Consider the following 20,562-nt stretch of genomic DNA (forward strand, 5'->3'; position numbering starts at 1 on the left):
TATGAGCGCACTTTATTATCATTGTAATTTCTATTTTGTTGTCTTACAAGTCATTACATTGTACATTGTTCATGCGTATTTTCCAGCTCTGATGAGGAAAAAAATCGCGTCTGATACATAATAAATGCTTGCGGTACTGTTACTTTCGTATATTATTATTTTTGCACCCATCGCAGAGGTGGTTGGGCAAAGAGTTCTTGTCAGTTTGCAAAGGTACATATATAGTTCTGCTGACTTCTTATTTTGATGTATAGTGCTTCAATTTCTTAGATAAAGGGCTGTAATTCGTACTTGATGAATGTGGTGTTTTGTGGCGCAAGGGCCAAATGTGGCCAAAGAGCGCCAGGCCGGTGGTAATGCGTTCGCAGTGGAGGTATGAATAACGAAGGGCATATCTTACGGTGGCTGTAAAGGGGCCTAAAAACAGTCGGTCTAAAATGCATAAAACCTATACAAGATAAAATTATGCCGATGGTTAATGGGCTGTACAATGAACACGAAATACACATTGTGAAGTAATGATGATTTAGTGACATATCTCACAGATATGCTTTTTCCAATGAGCACTACTGCCTTACAGAGTCCTTGGGATGCAAGGGCCTGTAGGCATATGCTATGCTAGACTACCATCACAGCGGCATCCTCTAGAAAGAGGATGTGCTATGAATATCTGGGGCTAAAAACCGGCAAGTTGAGATCGTACAAGAAATTAAAACTGATTTGGTGTCAAAGAACGGTTCTTCACCAAGAAACATTGCTGGATGAATAGGGGTGTGCTGACGATATACAAGGGGAAAATGACTCTTTCTCTCAGCTTTGGCTTCCCGACACTCCACGAGGACGTGGAGAACGGTCAGCCTCTCACCACATCTACCATACGTTGGAGGTTCATTTCCATTCAGTAAAAGACTGTGGGTGTCATAGGTGTGTCCTATCCTGAGTCGACAGAAGAGGGCATCAGTTCGTCGTGATTTCGTTTTCGGGGGCCAGAAACCTAACTTTGGCTTAATCAAGTGAAGCTTATTCGTAGCTTCCATGTCCCACAAGCGTTGCAGATTCGTCCGTAAGAAAGGCTTCAGATCTGTGACAGGGACAGCAGCCGTAGGAACAATAGCTTGCGAGGTGACTGATGTAGCCATTTCGTCAGCTAGTACATTCCCCTCGATGCCTCTATGGCCAGGTACCCAGCACATAATGACATGCTGGTTAGATATATACGTTCTACAGAGACTGGAACAGAGCTCAGTAAGTACAGGGTTTTTGTGTTTACAGAGTGACTTCAAGGCTTTTACGATGCTTAAGGAGTCTGTAAATATAATTTATTTTTGAAGATTTGATTTTCTGATATGTTTCACAGCCGACAACAGTGCATGGACCTCAGCCATAAATATACTTCTTTCAGGGTGCAGCACACCGGATTCCGAGAAGGATGGACCTAGGGCTGCGCAGGACACCCCGGCATGCGCCTTAGAAGCGTCTGTGTAGAACTCTGTACACGAGTACTTTTACTGGAGCTCCAAGAAATGCATTTTGATATGTGTATCTGGCGCATGTTTAGTGACCTCTACAAATGATGTGTCACACTCTATCAGCTGCCACTGCCATGGCGCTAACAGTTTCGCTGGAGCCATAAGACAATGTTCAAGCACCTGGAACACCCATTTCCTCACTGAGGTTCCTTGCGCGCAAAGACAACGGTTTTCTCACTGCAGGTCGGGTATTGAAGAATATCGTTTATGCATGAATAAGAGGGGTGTTCGCGGTTAGAATTTACTTTGAGGAAACATGTAAAAGTGCTATATGCTCTCTGAAAATGGAGTGGCCATACATTTGCTTCTTCATAAAGGCTTTGTACGGGGCTTGTCCTGAAGGCTCCAGTCGCGAGGCGGATTCCTAAATGATGGACAGGATCCAAGATCTTTAAAGCACTTGGTGTAGCGGACTGATATATTACAGTGCCATAGTCAAGACGTGAGCCGATAAGACACCTATACAAGTTCAAAAGATTTAGCTTTCAAGTATTTAATATGCGGGATGAATATCAGTTTCGAATCCAGTATGATGCTGAGAAACTTGTGCTCGGCGCTTACAGGTAATCTGTTACCAGAGAGCTCAATAGCAGGAGGTGGTACTATTCCTCTCTTTCTCGTGAAAACAACGCAGGTACTTTTCTGTGGGGTCAACCTGAAACCATTTTCGTCAGCCCATTTTGCCACTTTATTTAAGGCATGCTGGACATGTCGTTCGCAGATAGTTAAGTTGCATGATTTAAAACCAAGCTGAACGTCATCTACATATACAGAGTGTGAGATCGCTCGTGGGACTGCCATGCCCAAAGAATTCATTTTCACAATAAAGAGTGTGCAGCTTAGCACACCACCTTGTGGAACACCAGTTTCCTGAGTGAAAGACCTTGACAAGGCATGGTCCACCCTAACACGAAATGTGCGGTTAGAAAGGTCACTTTCAATGATACTTAGCATACTCCCGCGGATACCCATAGCGGAAAGGTCTCGAATAATACCGAAGTGCCATGTGGTGTCGTAAGCTTTCTCCAAATCAAGAAATACGCAGAGAAAAAGGAAGCTTTGTGGTCGGAGAAATAGACTGATATATGTTCGACTTGGTACACCAATGCTTGATTCTCAAAGACGAGATCTATACAAGTGCCTCGCTAGGTTGTCACAGCCGTGGGACGCGTTACGAGCGAGAGGAACGGGATGTTCTCCCGCATAAGTGTTAGGAAATTGCTGTTTGTCTTTATGTCAACATTAAAGTCCCCCACTACTAACATCGGTGTGGATCGATGGACGGTTAATGCGAGTTACAGGAAGTGCACGACGTCTTTCGTGAGTGCGGTAGGGGCGAAGTAGGCAGCTACTACCAGCAAGCCGTTGGGCAACTTTGCGGCGCACAGTTCGCCAACTTCAAAGTTCGAGCCGGCGCTTTGACAACCGGAGATTCGCAGGAAGAGGTGGGAGGTGGGCGGCGTGTACACCCAGCGGCAAACGATGGGGGCAGAAGCGCGTGCAGCAAGCGGACAACACGATAAAGGGAGGAGGGAAGAGATAGCAGCGACTGACTGATGCCGCTGACGCCGATAGTGAGTCAACCCCAGCTGCGGAGTTGGTTTCAGGGACAACGCCGCCGATGCCGGCACAAACAATATGATACCCTCGCTTCCGCAGCGCTAAGAACCAGGGGGGGGGGACCCTTTCCTCCTCTTTCTGCATGGCGGCGACGGTGTTCTATGCAGTCACGTTATCTTGACTCTCTAGCGGCGTCAGCGGCATCCAGCGGTATCAGTCGGTCGCTGCTAGCGCTGGGGGGATGAAAGGGGGGCGGAGCTGGTTACGAGGCCGACGACGACGCGAAACCCAGGAACGGACGCCAAAGAGCTGCGCTCTAAAAACTGTTTGTGTATGAAGGCATCCCTTATATTTGACTCAATGCGGACAAGGTGGTCTGCGGTCGACCTGCCTTCTCTGTAACCACACTGGTAAGGATCTAGTAGTCTATTGCTCTCAAGGATATAGATTAGGCTCCGGTTTATCATGTTTTCAAAAAGCTTGCAGAAACAGCTTGTCAAAGCGATAGGCCTGTAACTATTAGGTAAGGACGGGTCCTTACCCTGTTTGAGTATGGGTATTATTACAGCTTCTTTCCAAGAAGACGGAATATACCCAGCGGCCCACATGACATTAAAAATTGAGAGGAGTGTTTTCTGTGTTTCAGGATGCAGGTATTTATCATTTCATAAATGATACGGTCACCACCTGGTGCTGAGCTGTTGCAACTAGCAAGAGAAGTTTTGAGCTCAGCTGAACTGAACGGGCGGTTGTAATCCTCACTTTGGGCACGTTACCGATCAAGGCGCTGTCACTCTGCGCGTTCTTTGAATTTCAGGAATGACTGCTAGCAATGCGATGCACTGGAGATATACTCAAGGTGTTGCCTCAGACAGTCTGCCTGGTCTTCCAGGCCATCTCCATGGGTACGAACTAAGGGCAGGGGGTTCGTCTCTCGGCCTTTTGGTTTATTCACCCTATTCCACACTTCTGCCTCATCTTTGTAAGTATTTATTCTAGATAATTACCGCTCCCAGCTCTCTCTCTTCACACGTCGACGTATTCTCCTGCATTGAGATTTGACTTGCTTGAAATTAATAAGGTTTTCAGCTGTTGGAGAATTACGAAGCAATCCCCAAGCTTTGTTTTGATTTTTGCGTGCATTTCGACATTCGTGATTCCACCATGGGATGCGACGGTTCTTTGTCAGTCCGTTAAATTGTTTAATGCATTTTGTTGCAGCGTCAATAATAAAACCAGTTAGGTATGCCACAGCATCGTCTATATTAAAATCAGAAATGTCGTCCCATCCTAAACACGTGACTTCTCGAAACAGTTCCCAGTTTGCTGATTCGAGGTTCCATCGAGGGAAATTCGGCGAGCATGCATCTGGTTTGGTTAGGTTTAATGTAATTGGGAAGTGGTCACTCCCATAGGGGTTCTTGAGAACAGACCACCCCAGGTAAGGAAATAGTGAACTCGAAACGATGCAAGTCTATGTCCGAGTATGTGTTATGTGTAACATTGTAATACGTTGGTTCACTTTTGTTATATAAACATGCACCTGAAGAAAAAATATCATTTCTATGAGGCGCCCACGCGCATCGGAACGCGAGTCGCCCCACAGGTGGCTATGTGCGCTTAAATCACCAACGACTATGTATGGTGGAGGAAGTTCATCGATAAGGCTTTGAAACTCTGCTTTAGAAAATTGACAGGAGGGGGAGAGGTATATCGAACAAACTGTGATTAACTTACCAAACAGCACAGCTCGGACTGCAACTGCCTCAAGGAGAGTTCGGAGTTTGATTTGCTGACATGCAACGCCCTTATCGACTATTACGGCTCCCCCCCCCCCCTGAGGAGACGAGTGCATCTTTGCGGTCTTTGCGGAAAGTAGCATATTGCCTTAGAAGGTTGGTCTGTGTTACTTTTAGGTGTGTTTCTTGGACACACAGCCCCTTTGGAGTGCATTTGCGAAGGAGTTCTTTAACATCATCAAAATTGTGAAGAAGTCCTCTCACCTTCCACTGTATTATTTTGGTATCCATAACGGGAACGAGGTTAGTGCTGTGTCTAGAAAGAGAATTTAGGTTACAGGACTCTTTTCCGGTCCTGTAATGCGATGTTTCTCTTTTTTGGAACGGTCGAGTGATTCTTGCCGCTACTTAGGTGCTAGTGGCGCCCTTTGACTTGGTGTCGTGTCCATCGCCTCCTGCGAAGCGCTGGACACCCGCTCTTGTGAGCGATTTGTTTGTTGAGAAAGCCTCTTCTCAAAGGAGGAGGCCCTTGAGGCCACCAGCCCGGAGGTCGACGGCCCCTTCTCGGTTAACGGAGCAGCGCTAGCCGCAACCACCGAGGGGGCAGGTGACGTCACTGCCGGCTCACTAGGTGTGGGCCGGACAGCCGCCGGAGGCCGTTGTGACGCTGCCCCCTGACGCGCCACTTCGGCAAAAGCTATTCTTCGGTAAGAAGAATACGCGCCTGCGTGCGTCCTTAAACGAAATGTTCTCTTTGGTTTTGGGTGCCACTATTTCATTTTCTACCCGCCGTGGTTGCTCAGTGGCTATGGTGTTGAGCTGCTGAGCATGAGGTCGCGGGATCGAATCCCGGCCACGGCGGCCGCATTTCGATGGGGGCAAAATGCGAAAACACCCGTGTACTTAGATTTAGGTGCACGTTAAAGAACCCCAGGTGGTCGAAATTTCGGGAGTCCTCCACTACGGCCTACCTCATAATCAGAAAGTGGTTTTGGCACGTAAAACCCTAGAATTTTTTAATTTAATTTTCTTTTTTCCAATGTGGGCAGGACCACGAGTACGCGGGGTGCTCCCCTTCACAATTTACACAGTGTGGAGTGTTCTGGCATGACTCGGACGGATGTTCATGGTCGCTACATTTGGCACAGGTTAGTCGGCCACGGCAGTTCTGGGAACTGTGGCCAAACTTTTGACACTTAAAACATCGGAGGGGATTTGGGATATACGGCCTCACCCTGATCTTCACATAGCCCGCCTCGATTGTTTCGGGCAGGGCACTTGAACCAAATGTTAGAATGAGATGCTTAGTCTGAATTTCTTTACCATCGCGCCTCATTTTGATTCGTTTTACACTGATCACATTCTGGTCACGCCAGCCTTCAAGTAGTTCAGCCTCTGTCAGATCAATCAGGTCACTATCTGATACAACACCACGGCTGGTGTTCATGGTACGATACGGTGTCACATCCACTGGAACGTCCCCAAAAGAGTTAAGATTCGGCAGCTTTTCAAACTGATCTTTATCTCGGAGTTCCAGAAGGAGGTTTCCTTTTGCAAGTTTGGTTACTTTAAAGCCTTGGCCAAGAATATCGGTTATTGATTTAGACACTAGAAAAGGAGAGATCATTCTCGCTGACATTGCGGTTTTGTCCGAGTGGATGACATCAAATTTGGGAAAGTTTTCATTATGATGACCATAGGACTTAAATACTTCTTCGGTGCGCCCTCGTTTAGGAGAGCGATCAGGAAGGGGTGGAAAAGAACTTGCCATAGATATATGCGGAAATTCGGCAGCACCGCCAGCCACCCACCATGGAGCCCAACAAGGGGACGCTGCAGGACCGTGAAAAGACATGGCCTGCACGCGCCAACTGTACGACACTATGTAACCAAATCTGTTATAACCAAGGTTGGCTGTACCACACAAGATTAACCCTTGCTGCCTGGGAAAAGTGGAAATAAAAAGGAAGCTAGGAGGAGAGAGGAAAGACCGAAAGCAAGAGAAAGACGAAGATTAGAGAGGAGGATAGCAAAAGGCAGCTACCGATTTCCCCCGGGTGGGTTAGTCCGGGGGTGCCGTCTACGTGAAGCAGAGGCCAAAGAGGTGTGTTGCCTCCGCCGGGGGGCCTTAAAGGTCGGAACACCCGGCATCGGCTCAACCTCCAGGATCCCCCTTTCCCCGGACACGGCTAAGCCGCGCACGGCTACACGCGGGAGGTTCCGACCCTCGCGTGCTCGGGTACGTCGTGTCGCAACACACCAAACGCCTGCTGACGCAGACGCCCCTGCGGGGAATTCGTACTTCATGACAGCAATGCGCGACCCATATAAATCGATTTTGTGTGTTCCCTAGCGGAATTACATTTCTTTATCTCATTTTTAAGTCAGACAGAAAGTAAGGTGCGTTAAACTCTTTTCGATATGAATATTACCTGGATAATTTCCTGCGCCGTAATTTAGGTGACAATTAAAACTATAAACTTTAATTCACCTCTAATGTTATGAGTCGTTATGTTTGTTCCCATTCAAAGGCTATTTCACCCACAACTGCCGCTTCTTCGCACGAGTTTTCTGCAGAGTCGATTGTGCTTCTAAGCCGCAGCATTTTCTAACTCAGCGCCGCGCTGCTTTCGAGTAAACTGAAGAAGAGAGAGTGGGAGATAAATGTTTATTTTATGACTCAAGTTTCGGGAATACATCCCTCTTAATTCCTTAAGCTCGGGCTGCCTCTTGGGGACGCGATCGGGAACATCCAGGCTGATCCTCGAGGTTGGAGCTGGCAATTGTTTGCTTGACTCGTATAAAAAAATGCCTCGGGTACAGCGAGGCATGAAATAAAGGTAACTATGATCGTGGTAAATACAAATAACGTCATGAGCAAATCGAAAAAGAAAGAGTTGCGCTCGTTGTAACAATAAGTGGTGTACAAATCCACGTCTGAGCGGCAGCGCTCAAGAGAATTATTTTCGTAGATCTCGGGCCAGTGCTGTGCTGGTTGCATGCGGCAGAAATAATTTTGGCGCCGAAAATGCGCGGCGAGATTTCGACGCCAGTTACACCACATATAAGACACCTGTAGAACATCATCAAATGTCTAGGATACGTATTTGGCTACTCTTCACTTTTGAAAAATTTGAGTTTGGTTATTCTTGGCCTACATTTCGAGATCGTTTGGCTGTTATACTGGGGGGCCATCTGGCAACCCTGCTCGCCGATCAAGGAAGAGCCATCTCGACGTCGCGCACGTCGGAGCGTGTTGGCGCGTCTGGATATTTTGGCTTTGCCAGTGCGTCGAACTATAGACGCTATTGTACGCGCCAACGTGACGTAGCGTGAGCACGTGCGCGCACTCACGCTACGTCGGGCTAAACACGCGCCTTGTGTCTCACCGGTGGTCCATGTTGAGGAGATATGAAGGCACGTACGTCACCACAAATACTGCCACGTAAGCAGCGCAGGCAAATTGCACGCCTCTGCGAACATCAAAAAAGTGTAATGTGCAGTCATTATGTGAACCTTCACTCATATAATTGGCGCCAATGAAGAATAACTGTGGTGTTAGCCAAGTTGCGCCAGCGTTAATGTGATAACGTTTGACAAGGACTGAAATTGCTGTACATTTAACTAGGCGTTTACAAATTTCACGACTGTGGCCTACTGCTTCTAATGTGCGTAACCGCTTGTTTGATAAACCATAAACTCATTAAATGATAAGGTGCCACGGCACAATGAAAATCGCTGTTAAACCTCAAGTTCGGGTAGTTCTTGCTGCTCCTTATAAATAATTTAGTTGGTTATGCCGTAGAGTTATTCAAGAACAAAGCATAACACAGCCCTGCTCTAAGAGGCATGCTCGTCGATAAGGGTGCGGTACGCGGGTTGTATATGAAATCCCCCCTTTCGTGCATCTACTGTTAAATAGGACAAACGCGAAGGTGTACCAGCGACCACCCACGTGACCATGCGGTTTCGCCTAATGACTCTCCGCGCAGTCATCTTGCTACCCGTTGTCAGAGCTCGGATTGCATCCGGATCTTTGAAAAGCGCGAGGTAGTTATAATGTATAGCGCGAATAACGGGCATGCGAGATTTTGGAGACCTCTAGCATTTCGGACATGCGGGAGGTGTGGATCAACTCTCTGTCCCTTTTCGTACAGTGACAAATGAAATAGAAGATATGTCCTGCTGGTTTCTGTCCCTCCGTGACGTGTTACCTTCCTCGAGCATTTACACGCCACTTCACTAAATAAAGCATTTATTTGTTGGTCTATGCCTCTGTTATTTGGTAGTAAGCCTTTGGTCCTATATGCCTCTCTTATCTGTCCGGTGTCACGCTGTTTAAAATTCTGTTGTTTGACAATGTGGACCTTTGGGCACGCTAACTCAAGGGTGAGTAGCGTTATTGATGCCCCACTTTGCATAATGGCGTGGGCTATATTGTAATAATGAAGGCCGCCGCGCTTGGAGGGCGAAAAATGCCACTGCCCTGGTTAACGGCTGTAAATACTGAAATCAGTCGAACCCCATCACCCGTATGATCTGAAGGTCCTAATATACGTAACTGCTTTCTTACAAACAAGCATTGGAAAGCCAATTTATCAAGTTTAGTTAAACTTAGCGAACGGGCAGGGACCGTTTATTGCTTATCTAATTATTAATATACATGGTGTCCCAAGTATCATGCACCACGATTTAAATATTTGCAAATACCGGGTTGCTGGACAGAACCAAGACAATGTTGTTTGCCGTCGATTGGAGATATTTAGATGAGTATTTGCATTCAGCCTAATTACATAATTAGTGTTAATTATTTATTGAATTTCTCATATATTATATCATTAGATGAAAAGTGTCAATGAGAAAAATGTATAGCCACACCAAAAACTCGGCATGTTATGTCAGTCGCGTTATCAATTCACATAATCTGAGGCTCACCTCTGCTGCCGCTGCCGGTATGCGCGCTTCTCGCGAGCAGCTCTCTTGACGGCCAGGTTCTCCGACGAGTACGGCTCCGGATCACTGGGCCACGGGAGACGGCGGCACATTGCTGGCGCCCGACTCTCACGAGCATTGTGGACATTCCATAAAATTCACGTTAACTATCTCTAACCTTTTATAAAAACCTCTCTAGAAAACCCGCTGAACTTCGCTGTCAACTTTTCCGAGGTACTTATATGGCTTCCGTTTCCCGATACTCTAGTGTAACTTTAGGGCTTCGCCGATTTCTTTGTTTCTTTTTATTCAAGCACATGTGTAATGGACATGTTTCATGGTTTGCCAAACGTTCAGATGAGTGAGCAATTTCTTTGAATAAAACTAGAAATCTCGGAAACTCCACCTACTAAGCACCTACACACGGTCAAATGATTCATGTTTATGAACTTCATTTTGTTTTACCGCAACGTTCTCACTATAATCCCATGAAAATTACGTATTGATTGATGGTTTAGCAACGATCCTAATTCGAGAGTGAGAGATTTTTAACTGCTAGTCGTAACCGGAATTTTTTTGCGAATCGCTTTTCAGTTACCTGTGCGGTTGTGCAATCTAATACTGCATATGCTGCTGTACTGAGTTCAGGCTACGTTTCTATGAAAATTATTCATTGAAAATTTAGCCATAGTGGCTCATAAGCTGAGATTGAATCGGGCTATGACTGCCAATTGTAACACCAGTCGCAAGACAATTCCTGTTACTAACATCTATAACTGATGCAGCTGTGTCAGTACGATGCACAGCAATATTGGTCAATGTAAAAAGAAACAAATCGCAGATATATGCAAGTGCAAGCCATTGACATATCAATGGGAGCGAAGCTGTGTAAAGAAGCTCTCGTGCCCTTTGGAAGTTTTCCTATCCAAGCTTGCACTTGCCCAAAACATTGCAAACGTCTCACATCATTCGGCAGAATTTCCTTCGTTATAACCTAATGCTTTAGGCGGGCGCTTCACAGTATCAGAGCTTAGTACTTTACTGTAAGCTACATCCGACGTGTGTTCTCGTAGTGTGCGCTGCTGGCTGTTCTACGTCGACATTTTATGGCGACCGCATCACGACATGCCGCCGCAGCTCGTTGCGGAACTCCGCTCATGAGGCCAACAGCGACGAAATTTTGGGTCGTGTAAGAAAGCCTAGGTTCAGATAATGTAGATTCAGAACAGTCTAGGGTCTAGGTGCAAAATTACACAAATGAAGAATGAGTGAATGCGCCGCGAAAGGCTCGGAAAACTCGGCGTTCATGACAGCAGAACCGGAAAAAAAATGTCCGCCATTATAAGCTCGCCAGAGGTGACGCACAACCCGCATTGCGCGACTCCTCGGCGTGACCTCCGAGATTGGCCACCGCCTCCGGCCATCCGCGGGGCGCGTAAGAATCTCAGAGGCGCCGTGAGACTAGCATTATAGCCGCTAACCACTAGGGGCACGCGTAGTCGGCTTGGCAGGTCCTAAAGGCCGGCTAATAATAATAGTAGTAACAAGAATAAAAGCCAGGCAATTATCAGCCCTGCAACATTGGCAAGATTGTTGCAATAGTGTTTACTGCTGAGGCATCAGCGTTTCAGCCAAAGTTAAATCTGTTTCCCTTCGGTCTTTGAACAGCTTCGCCGCAACACTTGCAGAAATCTGCGAGAGCCCGTTTACGAAATGCCGCGTGCAATGACTGCCTCACTGTGGCCTGACGTAGACCAACCAGATGACCGCGCTGCAGGTGACCAGCGCCAGCAGCACCCCGGGCAGCGTCAGGATCGCCCACGTGACGCCGGAGACGGAGCGCTGTGCCACGCGCGACCTGCGACGCGAGTTCCTTCGTCACTGCAACGCTTGGTCGGTCACGTGCTGTTTCACGAAAGTCCCAACTCATTAGTCGCAGGCTTAGCGAAAGTTTCCATATCATATTATTCGTATTAGAATAAATAGCATCGCAATCGCATTTTATATGCGCTCTCTCTCTCTCTCTATATATATATATATATATATACATATATATATAGATATATATCTTTTTAGGAGTATTATACACCGCATAAGATTAGTACAATTACTAAGTGATTTCTTGTCTGCCCATTAGACCTTCGCACCGGGTGAATATAATTCTGTACGTAATTTCTATTTGCGCATATAGAATGCAATAGTGCTTGCAAATTGGCAAATAAAAGTACGTATAAAATGCACTGCCAGTTCGGATTATTACAAAGATTTCATTTTAATCTTGGAAACCAAAGTCGTAGACGAAGATTGTGCTTATTTATGTCGGAATTTGTATTGTAATTTTAACTAAGGCCAACTTATTTTGATCGGGCTTGATATGGATATGTCACTTAATTACAACAGGAAGCCACTGCATGAGTAATGCCGTGCGTTAGCAAAGTAGTATTAGTAAAGTGGTAGTAGTAGTACTCGTCTTTTGTAAATAATAATAATAATAATAATAATAATAATAATTCAGGCAATAAATACATCGTTGTGTTTTGGCACGATCAGTGGAAAGGAGAATTAAAAGTTTTCTGTGGGATATTCGTCATAATAGTGAACAATTTGTCGAGACCCACCAGCACCACTTCGTGAGCCAAATCGTGCTTGAATATACGTAAACATGTGAGATATTGCAGGTAGTGAAATTGTGGGTGAGCACTTGAATTGACCGTGTGTACGTGCATGCGTATACGCAAGCTTCTCAAATTGGTTCTGAAACATTCGTTGGGCTAATAGCTGCCAGTTGTGCTAAATTGTGTTGAGGAAGCCGAGTGGTCTCCAAATGAAAATCACAGTCTCTTATTTGACTGCACTGTTGATTATCAACAAACCAATCGGCTATTGGTTTTCACTGTAAGTACTTGCTGGCTAGGCTGATAGGATCTTGGAAATCGATAGCCATATGCAACTATGTAATTCTTCCATAAACATGTTCATTAAAGTTTCAAATGTCAGACATCTAGGAAAGGCTTCTTGGACAAAAGACGTGCTCTGTCTTATTACCATCGCTCCCCCTTCACATGATGTCATGCTGTGGTTGCCATGCGCAGTGAAGTCCACATAAGAATGTGCACCTAAATAAAGAAGTTGAAAGTTATCTTCTGACATTGTGGTTCTAAATTATGTCCTTTTTTAACGGTGCTGTTTCCCAGTATGACAGAACAATTATCCCCAAATTACTGCTTTGGTCAATTCCGTTAACTCGAGCGGTACCTTCTGCGGCGAATACGGCAAGTCTCTCGCCAAACGTGGACACCTGAATTATTACTCGCAGAAAGGAACCCTCGAGTGATCTGCACTTGGTGTTACGAAGAATTTCCTTCCAAACAAAGATTTAGCCAGCACACGCATCTACAACATGAAATGCTGGGTGGGCAAAGAGTGAAGACGGCGACACGGATACGTCCCCTATCTGTGCACTACCCGAACAGCAGTCTAGCACGGCCATGGGGAATGCAGCCATAGCGGGACATTCTCACTCACGAGAGGGAGACGCCTCTCAGCGCCTGCTTGTTGCCGCCCGTATGGAAGCTGCAGATGTTTCCCAGCACACTCATCAGCGACGGACCCAGAACGAAGGCATTGTGCACGTCCATGCGACTACTGCAAAACCAGGGCCCCGCACCACGTTATTACGAACAGAATGATGACCATAGTGTGGTCACCTACAAGTGAGAAAAGAATCTCTTCGTTGGCTAGCTAGTCTGTAGATGGGGTTACATGGTACTTTTAAACGTTCCTTGGTTCCGCACTACTACGAAGAAGGAGACAAAATTCCGGAGTAGATTTTCTTTGGCGCCCCGTACGGCCCACAGCGTTGTCCACTGTTAACTTGAACGTTGAGCAATTGGATCACGTGTTGACTTTTCCCCTTTGGCAAGCGTGGAATAGCCCGGCTTCGGGGCAGATTACTTGTGGCGGGTGGCCCTGGCAACTTTTTACACACATTTTCATTGCATTAGCCCGCCTTCATGCCAGCACTTGCAGCTCGAGCGCAAGCAAACTGACAACCGCTCATTGGACCGTCCTTATTAACAATGGTGTGCACTGTACTTCTAATTCTGCGTTATACTCTGCCACAACGGTAACGCGCTTAAGTGTGTGCAGGTGCCGCGACAACGCTGTGTCGGCGTTAATGAGGCCCTGTATATGCAGTCCGCTGCGCCGGCGTAACCAACGGGAACAGGAGCGTTGGACGTCCTCGGATGCACGCGATGCGGAGATAGAGCTCGATTGCCAGAAATAAGAATCTCAAACTTGTATTTTCTTGAACCTCAAGACGAATTAAACCTCCAGTGAGCCACTGCACCAGTTCGGCGTCACGGATTTCAAAGCAATTTCTCGTCTTTGGTCTGCAGCTGCTGCGCTGTGGAAGCTGTCCGGAGCACTCTTAAGTACCCACTACTTGGCTAACTTGCGATGTGATGTAGTCCGTCTTTAACGATTAAAAACATAACAAGGGCCGCGAAGATGACGCCAAATTTCACGACTTCAAGGTAACATGGTGCAGCAACTTCAAGGCGGCGTCCCCACGTGTCCTTCGTGTATGCGTCTTTTCTGGCTTGCCTATCGCCTCCATCTCTCAGGGTAGGAGGGGAATGTTTTTTTATATATTGCAATAGCGTAATATTAGCTGCATTGTGAATCACCTCAACCTAATTTTCTCATTAATGTATCTTTAGTTAGCAGTTGACTTTCTAGCCTGCAGGTTTGCTACTCAACCTGTTCGACGTGTCAGTCACATTATAAGTTAGAAAGAAAAAAAAAACAGCGCCGCCTGCACAGGGCATGCACTGTACTCGCCTTCTGGTCTTCTTCTTGGTTGCGGTTCCAAACTGGCTCCCTATGTGGCTTGCTGCAAGGGAGAGGGAAGGCATGCTGAGATATCTTCGTGTCCGTGCTATAAAGTTGGGGTACAAATCTGGATACACGTCAAAAACCGCCTCATTGGCAAAATTCCTCATCGCTTCCGCTCCGATTGGGTCACCCGGCTGGGACGGCCTCTCTGATTGGCCCAAAACAACGACGTTGCGGATTTTCCCCCGATTACGTGGGGACTTGTTAGCGCACACAGCTTCTACTTGACGCAATGAAAAAGGGGAAAATCCTAAACGGAATGTCAGTACTGCTTTAAAATGAATGAGTAATATTTAATAGAGGAGGCACGGCGCCCTGACCGGTCATGGACTGTCGGGAACTGACGCCGCTTCGCGTGTAGAGCGTGTCGTCGAACCAGTGGCTTCGGGAGCCCATCGCGCGGCGCGGCGCGGTGGGTCGGCGGCCCCGGTGCCAGCCGCTGCTCTCGCCGCACGACGACATGCTTGCCACGGAGAGCTTGGACGGCCCGCTGGGCCCCCGGCTACCAGTCGTCGTATGCAAGGGGCTGCGAACGCATTCACACATTATACCAGCTGCGTTTAATGCGAATGCGACATTTTTTTCTTCGATTTGCTATATAATGTTTTGTAACACTGATCATTATTATTTTCTTGTTTAAATATTTTGTTGTTCTCGTGCATTACTGATGATCTATTATGTATAAAGTGTAACAATTTTACTACTTTGTATACTTGATTGCTTGCCGCATTCATTTAGTTCCTTTTCTTGTGTCAAATTCAACATCATCATCATCAGCCTGGTTACGCCCACTGCAAGGCAAAGGCCTCTCCCATACTTCTCCAACTACCACGGTCATGTACTAATTGCGGCCATGTTGTCCCTGCAAACTTCTTAATCTCATCCGCGCACCTAACTTTCTGCCGCCCTCTGCTACGCTTCCCTTCCCTTGGAAACCATTCCGTAACTCCTAATGACCATCGGTTATCTTCCCTCCTCATTACGTGTTCTGCCCATTCCCATTTCTTTTTCTTGATTTCAACTAACATATCATTAACTCGAGTTTGTTCCCTCACCCAATCTGCTCTTTTCTTATCCCTTAACATTACACCTATCATTCCTCATTCCATAGCTCGTTGCGTCATCCTCAATTTAAGTAGAACCCTTTTCGTAAGCCTCCAGGTTTCTGCCCCGTACGTGAGTACTGGTAAGACACAGCTGTTGTAAACTTTTCTCTTGAGGGATAATGGCAATCTGCTGTTCATGATCTGAGAATGCCTGCCAAACGCACCCCAGCCCATTCTTATTTTTCTGATTATTTCATGCTCATGATCCGGATCTGCAGTAACTACCTGCCCTAAGTATATGTATTCCCTTACCACTTCCAGTGCCTGACCACCTATCGTAACCTGCTGTTCTCTTCCGAGACTGTTAAACATGACTTTAGTTTTCTGCAGATTAATTTTTAGACTCACCCTTCGGCTTTGCCTATCGAGGTCAGTGAGCATGCATTGCAGTTCGTCACCTGAGTTACTAAGCAAGCCTATATCATCAGCGAATCGCAAGTTACTAAGTTATTCTCCATTAACTCTTATCCCCAATTCGTCCCAATCCAGGTCTCTGAATACCTCCTGTAAGCACGCTGTGAATAGCATTGCGTGTTTCACTGCCTTGTCGCATTGCCTACAATGTAGCATTAACTACATTGTTGCACTGTATTTTCATGGTGTTTGTAGGTTCTAGAGGTCTCACACGAGTACCAACCACCGCGGGTTCAAGCTTAGCGAGCCACAGGGCTGCGTGAGCCGTCAGCTCCCGCACCACTGCTTGCTAGCTCAGGCCACAAGGGGCTACCGAGCGACGCATGCAAGAAGACACTCCTGAGTTGACGGAAACCGTTTATTATATCCGACGGCACCCGATACTGCGCAAACGCCCGGTCCCGGGGCGCCGGGAAACCACAGGGGTCCCGCATCAGGGGCGGAAAATACAGTCAGGGGGCGCCTGTAGCACGTCGCAGCGAGAGCTCAGGCTCAACCTGGGACACGCCGCTAGGAAAAGTCCCGGTGGCTATGCTACTTGCTTTCGCGATATATATATATATATATATATATATATATATATATATATGGGCATCTTGCCCGAAACACCTCATTTTGACAAGTCTTACGATTCGCCACAACCATCTAATTGGCATCTTGACAAGTGCAAAAAAAAAAATTAAAAGTAAGATAATTATATAAAATGAACGAATTGAAGGTAGCCGATTAAAAACTGCGGACGATATTTCTACCCGACTCTAAGCAACGTTTGTTTGGTCTTTTTCGGGTACAACGTTACGGTTTTTCAAAGGCTCCGCATGCGATAGCTGGGCCATCCTACCTTGTGTACACGTTTGGCAGTCATGGGGGTACATTTCAGGGGCTTAATGGGCCGCGAACGATCGATTTCTAAACAAACTAACGTCGCTATACGTGACAGTCATTTACAGGAAACCCTGCACCTATGCCTCATTGGCCGCAACGATAAACAATTTCGCGCAGAACTCGTCGCATTCAGGTTTTCTCAGGAATACGCTTAAACTACCCACGCAATACCCGACAGTCATCGAATTGATATTTGGGATTAATATATTAGGTAGTCGCTTCTCAGGCAATCTTCAAAAATATTCGAGGCGATTGTGTACAGGTAATAACGAACAAGGATTTAGTACGAGGATGCAAGACGCCTGGCGAGGCGTGCTCACCTGATGAGGGTGTATTTTCCGGGACCGAAGTCGACCGAGGAGGCCCGCCGGGCGAGGCGTGTTGGTGTGGCCGATGTCTTGAGAATCGTCGACAAGCTCCTCCTCCCGTGCGCGAGTCCCGGGCCCAGTTCTTCCAAGTGGGCCAAGGCCGTGGACTGCGACGCAATCGAACGCGTTAAACATCGCGGACAGCTCGAACGACATCGCCATTGGGACAAGATACACAGCCGCGGCATAAATCCTGATCGCATTAGAAAAAAAAAGAGAGAAAAAAAGACACAGTATACCGGCTCTTTGTGTCCTCGGTACTGTTCACTGAACACTGTCATTCGTTCGATTATATTTGCAATGACTATGCTCAACCTATCGGTGCAACCGCGTCTGCAGCAACAATAATGGGCGCACAGTTCTGTAAAAAAACCACTAATCGATCACTAATCCGTTGAATCCACCCGCTTCCCTTAAATTTATATGGTAAATATCAAGGGTTGATCGTATGCGAGGAGATAAACAGTTCAAGCACGAAAGTGCACGGTAAATGTTTTTTTACAGCGATACTATTACCTTGGACTATAATCGATCGAAAGCGATTATATGCATACATATTAAATGTATCCTGAGAGAACTAAATAATTCCCAAAGTTAATATTTGGAGGCAATAGGTGGGAGGGGGGCAGGGGGGAGTATTCTGGGGATGACGTGCTAAAGACAAATTGCTAATCAATCGTGATTTATTTATTTATTTATTCACCTATCTATTTATTAATTGCCTGATTTGAGGCGCTATACAAAGCACCTACAAGCGTTCTCCGCTGCGCTGAGAAAATAAACAAAAAAGTGGTCAAAACTTTAAATTTGCCAGAAATTAATGTCATGCCATTGGTGACATGTAATTGAAGTTTTGCAGAAAATTACTAGGATGGATAAAATATAAAGGAGATTATCATTTCATACTTTTCTTATTTGCAGGAAGCAACAAGCTAAGTACGGGTATATTATTTTTCTATATATTCTCCTAATTTATGAACGCCTTTCCATCTGGGAATTTTTAGTTTTTTTTATCCCGTCATCACAAAAACAATTGGGTTGGGTCAGCAGCCAGTTGCGCACATATTCATCCCCTGCGTCGTCATCATCGTCGAGGCGTTGGTCTCCCAAAGCTGCATGAAAGTCGTAGGGCAGTAATTCAGGGCCGTAAGTAGTGTGTTGTCGCGATGTACGAGCTATTTCGCATAATTCTGCACGTGTTACAGCTGCAGTGTGCCGTCGGGTGGGGTCATGGAGAATAATCACTTCACGTATTGGTTGGTCGTGCCGTTTACGGTGAAAAGCAAGTCAACCTCACTGACGAGGCTAGCTTCAAACTCCTGCAAGAACTTACGATCGACCAAGAAATCTATCTGCAAAATGCTGTCAGGGAACAAAAATAAATAAAAAGTTGGACGCACGCTCGGCTGCATGCTTATCAGCTTGCAGCCGAGCCCTACACGCCCGTGGTGGACGATCGTGATTATCGTTTTAACGCGATAGCGTTAAGGAGCTCGTGTCGCAGAAAAGCCGGTGTCGTCGGCGTGGGGTGTCGGCGTCGGCGTGCGAGGCGTTGACCGTGAGCGATAAATAACGGCAGGCACTTCATAAATAAAAAGGAACTTCCAAGATGGGCTGGGTGGGATTCGAACCAGGGTCTCCGGAGTGTGAGACGGAGACGCTACCACTCAGCCACGAGTTTGATGCTTCCAAGCGGTACAAACGCGCCTCTAGTGAATGCGGTGTTGCCTTCGAAACGAGCCGTGGAAAGTTATACTGCAGTGTATACAGGTAATTATGAACATGTAACTTACAGAAGTCGCAATTACACGATTAGCGAAGTGCGTTTCCGCTGCATTTCTTCTGTGCTTTCCGCACACGCAGAGCCATCTTGCGGCAAACACAGAAGACACCCTCCTCTCCATGTAGGGCGCCGCCTCGACAGATGGCGCGCCACGCGCGCATTGGAGCTGTGGAAGGACCGGTGCGAGGGGAGTCGTTGCCCGGACTCTCTCTCCCCTCACAACGCTTCGCCTTGCTCCGCGTCCTTCCTTTTCAACCTCTTCACGGTCTTTCGCAAGTTTCTGATGGCAGGGAAACACACGCGACCTTTACAAGGTTTGATCCCCGAGCAGTGCCGTCAATTTGTGCATTATTTCAATCGGTTTTACGGCCGGACGAGTCAAAGACTTTACGACCGGTGCATCCTTTTCATGGACATCGGATGACAGATTACTGAAGCAAAGCGGCGAGATCGGGCGGCTGCTGACGGGACTACTGACTCATGCACCTAACACACCCTCAGTAGACGGCGCGAACCAACCCATAAAACGAACTCAACAAAAAATAATGTTTTCGTTTACATTTGACCCAACCTCATGCTTGAAAAAGCGTCCCGCAGTTTTACAAGTGTACTTTAGGAGCCGCACAGCTCAATGTCGTGAAAGAACTCAACAGGCTACAAAATGACCTATTGATGTATTGAGGACATATCACATAGGGGACATCATATGAGTAATGCGTGGGCAAAATTTCAGGAGCACCAGTTAACGCGAAAATTGGGCTCTTATCAACTGCCACTATCAACTATGCTTCCCAGTACCCTCAGATAATTCTGCATGACCCATCAAGCTCATATGTCGTGAAAGTGGGGGGAATATGAAGTGAAATGTGTGGCGATACTTCGTGGCTTAAATATAGGCCTCAAAAAAATTAGTCACCTTTCATTATCTAGATATCTTCATTCTTTAAACGAAGCACGTAGTTTCTGCAGTCTCCTGGTTGCACTAAACAAGCACTTGGTTTGTGCTTGCTGACAATACCGGGCATGTTATGTGTAATGCGTAGTCAAAGTTCAAACTGTGAGGGGCAATTACAATCTTTGCAGTGAAATACCTGTGTAAGCGCTCCAGAACATCGTAACTGTGTTTCGCGAACGGCGAATAATTCAGCCCACTCTGCTATCTTCAAGCTCATGATGTCCAAAGAGAACTACTGTATGACACCGGCTCGATATTTGGTAGAGTGAGCAATGCTAAGGGTGATGTTCGGAGACACTTTAGCGTTAATAACTTACGACTGTTGCGCATATTTACTCAACTCGCCACTTCTTTTTTACATTCATGGTTTATGCTAGGCGTCAGCGGTATCC

General features: G+C 46.6%; 1 protein-coding gene across 3 annotated transcripts in view; it reads right to left on the reverse strand.

The window, feature by feature from the left end:
- LOC139051828 (uncharacterized) overlaps positions 1-20,562 on the reverse strand; it is a 77,057-nt gene that overhangs the window by 23,882 nt on the left and 32,613 nt on the right. For 2 of the 3 annotated variants that reach the window (XM_070528847.1, XM_070528845.1), the window contains exons 9-15: positions 17,385-17,539; positions 14,980-15,185; positions 14,606-14,657; positions 13,286-13,405; positions 11,499-11,618; positions 9,764-9,847; positions 8,218-8,301 (exon numbers count right to left, since the gene is read on the reverse strand). In XM_070528847.1, coding sequence (XP_070384948.1) covers positions 8,218-8,301; positions 9,764-9,847; positions 11,499-11,618; positions 13,286-13,405; positions 14,606-14,657; positions 14,980-15,185; positions 17,385-17,539 — 821 coding nt within the window. The remainder of the gene's footprint in view (positions 1-8,217; positions 8,302-9,763; positions 9,848-11,498; positions 11,619-13,285; positions 13,406-14,605; positions 14,658-14,979; positions 15,186-17,384; positions 17,540-20,562) is intronic. The other variant, XM_070528846.1, reaches the window with a different exon arrangement.

The sequence above is a fragment of the Dermacentor albipictus genome, unplaced genomic scaffold, assembly GCF_038994185.2.
Source record: "Dermacentor albipictus isolate Rhodes 1998 colony unplaced genomic scaffold, USDA_Dalb.pri_finalv2 scaffold_15, whole genome shotgun sequence".
NCBI lineage: Eukaryota > Metazoa > Arthropoda > Arachnida > Ixodida > Ixodidae > Dermacentor > Dermacentor albipictus.